Source organism: Monodon monoceros, unplaced genomic scaffold, assembly GCF_005190385.1.
Source record: "Monodon monoceros isolate NGI ecotype Baffin Bay Population unplaced genomic scaffold, NGI_Narwhal_1 Super_Scaffold_3, whole genome shotgun sequence".
NCBI classification, from domain to species: domain Eukaryota; kingdom Metazoa; phylum Chordata; class Mammalia; order Artiodactyla; family Monodontidae; genus Monodon; species Monodon monoceros.
This window is the reverse complement of record NW_021703780.1, coordinates 95,794,877-95,804,779: the sequence shown is the minus strand read 5'-3', so window position 1 is coordinate 95,804,779 and position 9,903 is coordinate 95,794,877. Positions and strand designations below refer to the sequence as shown.

At 53.8% G+C, this 9,903-nt stretch overlaps 1 protein-coding gene across 1 annotated transcript; it reads left to right on the top strand.

The window, feature by feature from the left end:
• Positions 1–511: 511 nt before the first annotated feature.
• On the top strand, positions 512–7,615 carry GHRL (ghrelin and obestatin prepropeptide). The gene is made up of 3 exons (XM_029241845.1): positions 512–884; positions 1,108–1,224; positions 4,142–7,615. Exons 1-3 carry the CDS (start codon positions 525–527, stop codon positions 4,352–4,354), a joined length of 690 nt encoding a protein of 229 aa, XP_029097678.1. The 5' UTR covers positions 512–524; the 3' UTR covers positions 4,355–7,615.
• Positions 7,616–9,903: the final 2,288 nt, after the last annotated feature.

Here is a 9,903-nt window from a genome sequence, read left to right as displayed (position 1 = left end):
CAGCAGATGGCCACCTCACGTGGCTGTCCCAGGCCACCCAGCCATCTCTCAGGGCGTTTGCCCACCGCTGTTGATTTCTACCCCGAGGACAACGTGCGTAGTATTTTTAGTTCCCAAGGAATGTCAATCAGCCCCCAGATACTGGGCTGCCCTGAGGTGGGGCTGCTGGTTTAAAACAAACACAGGCTGCCTATATAATGACCAGACAGCCACCAGGCACCACCTCCACCAGGAATCCCAGGTAGGCACTCTGGCCACTCTCTTGTGTGTGGGAGGGTCTGTTTATGGGTTAATTCACCTCCACTGCCGGGCATCCGCAGGCCCATCTGAACTCGGGGAGGTGGCATGACCTGGAGCAGCCTGGTTGCTCAGAGCTGGGCTTGGGAGCCGCCCCAGGGCCCCCATGTCTCCTGGGACCTTGCCAGTTCAGCTTCCTCAAACATCCTCGAGAAACTTGGCACAAGGTCCTCGGGGCCTGGGATAAAGGACACGGGGAGTCCCATTGCCAAGCATTCTGCCCCCAGATGAACAGTCTTGGAAAAGAGCACCCACATCCTTCCATCAGTCCTACCCGGGGGAGGCGGGCAGAGAGCGCTAAGGGCCACTCTACTCAGCAATCAGGGCCCCAGGTCCAGGTCAGAGCCCTTCAGCCTGTCTGCTGGGCTCAGAGGCACAGGGAGGGAAGCGGGGGGAAAAGAAGGGATGGAATAGGGGGGCGCATGCTGCCCAGAGATGCTCTCTCCTCCAGGCCCATCTGTCCCCAGCCAGCCGAGGCCATGCCCTCCCCAGGGACCGTCTGCAGCCTGCTGCTCTTCAGTGTGCTCTGGGTGGACTTGGCCATGGCAGGCTCCAGCTTCCTGAGCCCCGAACACCAGAAAGTACAGGTGAGACGTCCCCCCACGAGGCCTGCACTCTGACTGGGGAATCCCATTGCAGCCCTGCCGTGAGCTGCGTGAGCTGGGCAGTGGCTCACCCTCTCTGCGCTTCAGCCTTCTTCTCCCAGAGCACAAAGGAGGACTCTGGGTCTGACCGTGGGCCCACACCTCACTCTGCTGCTGGAAGGACAGGGGGGCTTAGGGCCCTAAGGAGAACACCTCCTCTTTCCAGCAGAGAAAGGAATCCAAGAAGCCGTCAGCCAAACCGAAGCCCCGGGCCCTGGAAGACTGGCTTGACGCAGACGTCAGAAGTCAGGCGGAAGGCGCAGGGGACGAGCTGGAAATCCAGGTGGGTCCCTCTGCAGCTTTATGCTTTCAGCAGTGGAGGGGATGGGGCGGGGTAGGGCGTGGAGAGGCGGCCATCCACAGGGACTCACTTACCAGCCACTCAAGGAACATTAAACAGCACAAAAACAGTGGACTCTGCACCACTGGGCTCTGCTGAGATCGGCTTTGCCGATCAACAGGCAAACATCTAAGCAACTTTGCTGTATTAGGATGAGCCTCAAGCAGAGGGGAGAGGGGGCGCCAGCAGATGCCAGGTGATCTCAGAGGGGAGCCAGCAAATAGACACTCAGGAAGGAAGAGCTGGTCACAGACTGGAGGCGTTTCCTGCAGAAAACTTTCTGATTGACTCAGGGGCCCCTCGGACCTTACCTTACCCAATCTTACCAGGCGGCGGCCTGGACAGGTGAGCGGTGAGCCCAGCTCTCACCAAACCCCCACCTGTAGACGAGGATGGGGCTCATCAGGCTTGCTTGAGCTTTGATGAATAGTTCACGGGGCAGGGGAGCCATTTAGAGAGAAACGGAGGACTAGGAGAGAGAAAGCGTGAAGGCGTTTTATAGTTACCCCTGCTGGGCAGCCGCGGTCCAGGGAATGGTTCTGACAAGAGTTTAGGTGAGGACAGATCCCCGCACGCAGGGAAACCAGAATCCCCGGGTGGTGCCTAGTAACTACTGTTAGTAACTGCGGTCTCGCTCTCCGGCTGCTTTACCCTCCTGCTTCGCATTTAACCTCTACAACCACCTGTGAAGTCAGTGGGGCTGGTTTCTGTGCCCTCATTTAGAGATGAGGAACCGAGGTTCAGCTGAGGGAGCTCACTGGGCTGAGGGGCCACAGCCCTGCATGGGGAAGAGGTGGGACCCACAGTCTGGGGGACTCCAGTCCCCAAGCCCTGTGTCCCCAGCACCCGTCTGGCAGAGAGCGAGCAGGTGGCCCAGGAAGTCTCCTCTGCCCTGCCTTGGCCTGCCTCCACCCACCCCCAGCCTCTCCTCCCCTCAGGGGTCAAATCCCCAACCCTCGCCCTCTGACCCTCGCCAGGCGCCTCCTCCACCACATGTGCGACCCCACCCGCCACGTTCCCACTCATCAGCCTGCAAATCCTTAGACTAAACCAGGGAACTTTCCCGGTGAGACCGCCAGGTCCAGTGGGGCCAGAGACGCCCTAAGTTAGCCCAGGCGGGGAAGAGGTTCCAGTGGCTGATGACTCACGGCTGGACGTTTCCAGTTTCCACAGAGCAAACGGCAGGCCCTGCCTCCACTAGAACCAGGAGTCTGAAATGTCGGAGGTGGTGAGACGCCAGAGGCAGGTGGGAGGCCTGTGACACAGGCCGCAGAGCTCTGGCTGTGCCCCCCAAACCCCTCCAGGGCCAGGGTCCCACCTCACTCATCCCAGGCCCCTACACCCCCTCCAAAAGTTTTCCTGAAATCAATCAAGTTTCAGAGCTGGAAGCTTTCGAGGCCAAGTTCCACCCATCCCCCACTGACCACATGAGACACTAAGGCACCTTTTCAAGTCACTCAAAGCCGCACCCCTATCCAACAGCTGCTGCGACTCCCGTCAGTTGCCCGTCGCTGGTTCCAGGGTGCAAACCAGCCCAGCAGGTCCCCAGCTTGGTGCTTGTGGTGCTGCAAAGTCGGCTGGGGTCATCCAACCACCCGCATGAGCCACAGCGGTGGAGCGGAAATGAGTATTTACTGAAGGGAGGGAACAGAGGGGCCTCAGTTCCCCCAAAATCACTCATATCATCTCCACTTGCTCCACCTTCACGGTGGAGACAAGAGGGGGAGGTAAATTTTAAAAAAGGGACCAACAGATACCTGTTGTTTTAATAACATCTCTGAGCATCTCTGCTCATCTGTGAAATGGGAGCAACAGTGGCTCCTGCCCGGAGGGAAAGGGGCTCAGCCTGGGCCTGACCAGGGCAAAGGCTGCACGCAGGGCAGGGCAGGGCAGCGGCTCTGGGGCTCAAAGAGGCTCCAGGGCTGGTGGACTCGGGCCTGCAGTCTGGCCCTTGCCTCCACCTCCCTCTGTGGCCCCAGCCAAGTCGGGGCCTCAGCTCCTTCATCTGAAAAATGCGGCTGACGTGTCCTGTCTGGAGGGCAAGGAGGCAGGAGGACCAAGGACCGAGGGCTCCCTTTCAGACCCAAGATCCCTGCATCAACTCATCCAGAATCTCAGTGACCAACAGGGCCAGGCACCCAGGCAGTTACTGGATGAATGGAGCTAGATAGTCTCCGCTCCCCAGGTGAGAAACGATGATGTGGCCGAAAACAGAGCTCCTCCCTATTCACCCAAAACTGAGCTCCAGTAAATCATCTCATAGGCTGCCAATAAAGTAGGGGAAATGGGGTGCTCTCCCTGGAGGAGGGATGAGACGGAGGCACAGAAAGAAGAACAAACTTGGCTCAGAGCATCGTTCTAGGGAAGGGTCAGCTTCCTGTCCAACTTCCCACAGAACAAGGAGAGGCCTGTGCAAATGAGAGGAAGACCACCTGGGAAGGGAGGAAGGTGGGGGGCAGAGACCGTCCCCCAGGCTAGTGCTGTGTACACCAGGGAGAACCCTGCTCCCCAGATCACCCTGCCAGGGCCTGAAGCTCTACCGCTGGCCATTCAACCTTATGTCTTCCTAAGCTGCAAGGAGCAGGGAACCTTGATCTAGGGGACTTCACAGCTTTTATCAGTAACCTTCTCAGAGGTAAGGAAAGAGGGTACAAGGTAAGCCTCCTAAAGATGGTGCGGATGGTAAGACTAGGCCTGGGCAGGAGGGTAACCTGGCTGAGCTGTCCCCTCAGTGGTGCCTGCTGGACCCCAGGCCCCCTCTCTCCCTCTCCTGAGAGCCCAGGGCCTCCACTGGGATGGGGCGGGGAGGCGGGGCACGCACGGGAGGGTGTGACCTCTGACAATTCCTGGGTCCTCCTAGTTCAGCGCCCCCTTTGACGTTGGGATCAAGCTGTCAGGGGCTCAGTCCCACCAGCACGGCCAGACCCTGGGGAAGTTTCTTCAGGACGTCCTTTGGGAAGACGCCAGCGGTAAGTCCTTTCTCCAGTTTCCTCGGAGTCCCAATGTGAGTCCGCCTATGGGTGACAAAACAGAAGTTTTCTTCCCCATCCCTGCCTCTCAAAAGAGCTCCTAATTCCTCTTTCCCAAACACAGTCATCCCTCAGTACCTGCGGGGGACTGGTTCCAGGGCCCCCAGCTTTTAGGGGATGTGCCCAAATCACACAGTCCATATTCTGAGGCCAGCGCTCCCCCCATTACAACACACCACCTCCGTCACCTTGTGGAAGAAAAGCCAACTTTGAAGGCACTGGCAGAATGGCGGACACAGCACTATTTTTTTGGTGGTTTTTTTTTTTTTTTTTTTTTTTTGGCTGTGCTGCACGGTATGCGGGATCTTACAGGGATCAAACCCGTGCCCCCCGCAGTGGAAGCACGGAGTCTTAACCGCTGGACCCCCAAGGAAGTCCCAGACACAGCACTTTGGCTTGACCTCTTGCTTTTCAGAAACCCCAGCCCACAAGTGACCGGCCCTGAGTCCAGCCACCTCTCCGTTTTCCCACCCTCAGAAGCATTCACCTGGCTTCCAGAACGCTTCCGAGACCACCCCCAGCTCTGAGGGGTACCAGTCTAGGAGGTGAATAAATGCTCAAACTAGATGGTGAAGGTTCAAAATGTTTATTTCAGGAAAGAGGAAAATTTCACATTTCACTGAAAAACACCCCCTGCCCCATTCTTGGTCTATGGTCAAAGGGAAGAGAAAAGAAGAACATGTAGCAACGAGGTGTCAATGCTTAGAAAACCAAATTAGACCCATTTCTACAAGCAGATAAGGCTACTGGGGGAATGGAGGTGGGGGAGAGAAGGTGGACAGAAAGGGGGAAGGAGGGGCGAGACAGAGGAGAAAAAGGAGAAGACAAAGTTCCTTTAAATATCAGAGCTTCCCGATGCAAAGCTGCACAGAGAGCTTATTAACAACCAGCAAGGCCTGTGTGGACAGGAAAACTTCAGGTGACACTATCAGAGCCAACAGCCGTTGCACTGACATCCATGGGCAGAAAAAGATGCTGGGAATGTGAGAGCCTGAGTTTGAAGTTAGATTGAGTGGGCCGCTAACAATGGCTAGAGCCACTGCTGGACGGCTGACCTAACTCCTCCTCCTTCCTCCTCGTCCACTGAAAAGACCTGGCACAGCAGACGCCACCTCATGTGGCCAAGGCTGGCCATTACCTTGGTTCCTTCACTGATTTGGAACACCAGGTTGATATCCAAAACCACTTCCAACTCCAGCTCACAGCTGAAGTGAGCCTTGGTCCTTAAGTTCCACAACTGAATTCCAGTGAAGACCCAGTCTTCCTGGGAGGAATGTCACTTATCAGTCACTTGCTCTTTGGTATAAACACGTGAACTGACTTGGGAGCTATTGACAATGGATGCGTGATCACGAGGGGAGGAGCACCACCCATCCCGACAGGTGCGCACCCATCGGAAACACGCAGGATGCCCCTCTGCGAAGCTGGGGTAACATCCATATTCTGAAGAAACCTCTGTCACAAAGGGCTCCCTCTAGGAGCCAAGTATCTTCTCGAGTGAAATTCTGGCCATCTGGCACTCAAGGCACAGCCCTACAGCACTAACCACTGATCACACTTAGTGGGCACCCCGAAACTCCACCACCATGCCTCACACCATGTGTGAGAAGGCACACATGGTCCATGGAATGTCACATGATCAGAGACCCTCTTAGAAATGCAGAGTCTCAGGCCCCGCCCCCGCCCTAGTAGATCAGGATCTGCATTTTAACGAGACCCCCAGGCGCATATATAAAGTGGCTTAGAGGCCACGGGGTCCTATTCAGGCAGCAGAGCCAGGTCGGCCCACCTGGCTTAGAGTGGGTGTGGACTCTTACATAACTTAGGAAAATGCAGACTTGGCCAGGGTGCCCTCAACAAAACTGAGAGCGCATGAAAAAGCTGTCCTGTTCCCTCTTTCACTTATCTCCCCGCCCAACTCCCTAAGCCCCAGCTCTGCTGTCAACTCCATGCCCATGCATTGGGCACACAACACACACACACACACACTCTTCCATCTCTCAGGGAACCACATACCTGACTACCTGGCCGCGCAGTGATGTAGCTCACTGAGCCCTTGCTTCTGAAAGCATCTGCCTCTAAGTGGTAATCACACTTTGAAAGGTGTCATCCCCACTAAAGGAATCCAAGGTATTGGAGAGCAGGTGAACTACTTGGGTGGAGGGAGAGAGGAAGCAGAAGTCCGCCTCCATGAGCCAGCCACTCGCTCTGATGCAGAGACCCACACGCGGGCCTGGAGCCGAGGCACGTCCCAGCTCTAAAGCTTAGTAGGGGTGCAACCCTGATCATCACTAGCCAGGCCCACCGCCCTCTTCTCAACACCCAGCGGAGGCACCAAGACTCAAACATGGTCAAAGGGCCCAAGAAACCAGCTCCCGACCTGCTGGAGAAGCAGCCACACGGGGCTCCGGGGAGGATGGGGGCCAGGCCCTGGGGGGAATGCTGGTCACCTGATGCTCGCCCACAAAGACAAGGCCTTACTCCTTTCTCAAGGGACACACAAGCCTTCTCTCCCACTTGCCTAGGTCATTCACTCCAGAAACAGAGGTTAAGCGCCCACTCTGGTCGGGCTCTCTCACCTGCCCCAGGCAGCATGGTGGGGTGGAAAGCTGAGGCCTTAACGCTCACACCTGAATCTGAACACCCGCCGTCTGGTCCAGCACACGACACTGAACTTCTCAGGCTCCTCCCATGTAAAACACCCACCCCACCCCGGTCACTATCAAGATTGAACACGTATGTCCCACGAGGACACCTGCACATAGGAGACATTCAATTATCCTGATAGCCACCATTTACAGCATTCTTGCTGTGCACCAGCACTGTTCTAAATACTTCTTACATGAACTTAATGTAATTTCAGTGAATTTTCACAAAAGACACACTTCAGAGGGGGGAAACTGAAGTTCAGAGGAATTTAGTGACTTCCCAAGGTTACGTATCAAACACGTTTCCGACTCACCCAGAGCTGTGGGCTCAGGCCCCCACTCCCCCACGTTCGGCTGCTTCTCTACCAATGTCACCCTCTTGCCCTGCTGCTTGGGGTCCTAGGGATTCCTTCTGTTTCTGTTTTTCATTTTCTTTCATAATACATGGGGTCAACTTGGAGTGGGCTGAGGACAATTTCAAGTCAACAACCAGCAGAAATAAAAGTGATCACAGGAAACAGGCAACACACTTGAGAAAACGTAGCATTTCAAACCTGGTCCCACGTCAGCCTTCTCGGACCTGTTCCTGCACGTGTCACTTCCCGACACCACTAACTTCCGGTTCTCTGAAGCAGCTGTATATACCCCTGGGCTGAGCAAGATATTTGCTGCAGAAAAAAAAAAACCCTCCTTATAAAAAACTTTATTTTATAATATACCCAGTACACTAGTATAACAGCTCATGTATTTAACTTTTTTTAAATTAATTTATTTGTTTTAATTTTTGGCTGCGTTGGGTCTTCGTTGCTGTGCGTTGGCTTTCTCTAGTTGTGGCGAGAGGGGGCTACTCTTCATTGCAGTGCGAGGGCTTCTCATTGTCGTGGCTTCTCTTGTTGCAGAGCACGGGCTCTAGGCGCACAGGCTTCAGCAGTTGTGGCACTCGGCCTCAGTAGTTGTGGCTCACAGGCTCATTAGTTGTGGAGCACGGGCTTAGTTGCTCCGTGGCATACGGGATCTTCCCAGGCCAGGGATCAAACCCATGTCCCCTGCATTGGCAGGCGGATTCTTAACCACTGTGCCACCAGGGAAGCCCGTGTTTAACATCTTACACACTTACACAGGGGTAAGAAATTCTCTTACGACGGTGTACAGACAGTAGAGATCCACGCTTGGCTACCTTCCTTTAGTCTGAATCCACTTCCAAACATCGTTGACAAATGAGCATTTACAGGGAGCACAGGGCTGCCTGGCCACTGACTGACAGTTCTGCTGCCATCCTGGACACTTTATTCAAGCACCGTACACTTCAGTGGCTCTTTGCCCTGATCTTACAGAAATGCCTGAGGCAAAAATGAGTGTTCGCGGTAAATGATTACTATTGGTCCCAAACTTAATACAGAGAGATGTAAAACACCAGAAAGGCCAAGAGCAGACTTCCAGCCACAAAGAGACTATCACTGTGTCCAGTGGACACAGCTGCCATATGTCCAGCTGGGACAGAGCTGAGACAGTGAGTAATGTGCTGGAAATACGCAAACCAACGACTGTGCATCTGACATGAGGCATCAACAGATTCCAAATTTCGTTACCATTCCTGGAACAGAGCCTCCCTTTTGACGGGTTTACTTTGGGCTTGAGCACTTACTTGTGTTCAAGGATACCTTAGGACAAAACTGGAAGACTGACTGCAAGCAGTGAAACAGAATTTCCTCCAAAGTTTACCCAGCAGCATCAGTGTTCACAGTCCAAAGCCCACAGTACAACCAAGTCATCAACAACACCCTCGTGTACTCAATTTTTCTTTCTCCTACTGCTTTGCTCTGGAACAAAGAAGGTGTCTATGTATTTTTCACTGCTAAGAAGCAGCAGTGTATCTGGGTGTTTCCAGGCAGTAAAATGAGAGTTAATGCTCAAAGGCAGAACTTTTAAGAAGGTACCAGGGATTCTTCTTTTCAGTTGAATTTTAACTCTTTTTAGCAAATCTTTTTTTTTTTTTTTTTTTTATTTTTGGCCGCACTGGGTCTTCGTTGCTGCACGCAGGCTTTCTCTAGTTGCAGCGAGCGGGGGCTACTCTTCGTTGTGGTGCACAGGCTTCTCATTGCAGTGGCTTCTCTTGTTGCAGAGCACGGGCTCTAGGCGCACGGGCTTCAGTAGTTGTGGCACACGGGCTCAGCAGTTGTGGCTTACAGGCTCTAGAGCAAAGGCTTCAGTAGTTGTGGTGCACGGGCTTAGTTGCTCTGTGGCATGTGGGATCTTCCTGGACCAGGGTTCAAACCCGTGTCTCCTGCACTGGCAGGCGGATTCTTAACCACTGAGCCACCAGGGAAGCCCTTTCCAGTTTGAATTTTGCTGAGGCACAGGTACATTTTTGAATGTCTCCAGACCTTTGGATTCTCAGGTTACAAAGCTAGTCAACAACTAAACCATCGCTAACACTCTGAGAAATATAAACGAACATGGAGACCATGGGAGTTGGCTGAAGATCCATCACTTTATTTTCAGAAAGAGATGGTCAAAGGGAGCGAGGGGGCAGAGATACAGAGGCATTCCGGCAACACAGCAAAAACAATCAAGTCAGCCATCCAAAAACAATGCCAACCAGCTTTCACTCCCACACAGGTAATGTTTCACTGTGTAACAGAAATGATAATCCTAAATCCTGGAGATAAAAGTATATAGCACCTTGTGCTTTACTTTGGCAGGGAGACTGCAATGGCTCAGAGACATCCACTGAGTTATCACTCTTAGTCCTTGAACACAGGCCCGGTTGGATTCCTTCGGAGGCAGTTGTGATGTACAGGCCTTGCTGTGAAAGAGATGGATAAGGGACAGTTCATTGGGTGACAACAAAGCACTGTGAAATCCTTAGTCCTCCAAATCTTCCAAGCAGGAGAACAAGGCCCCGGATTTGCCAAATCTGCGGCACAGATGACGCACAGCTGATC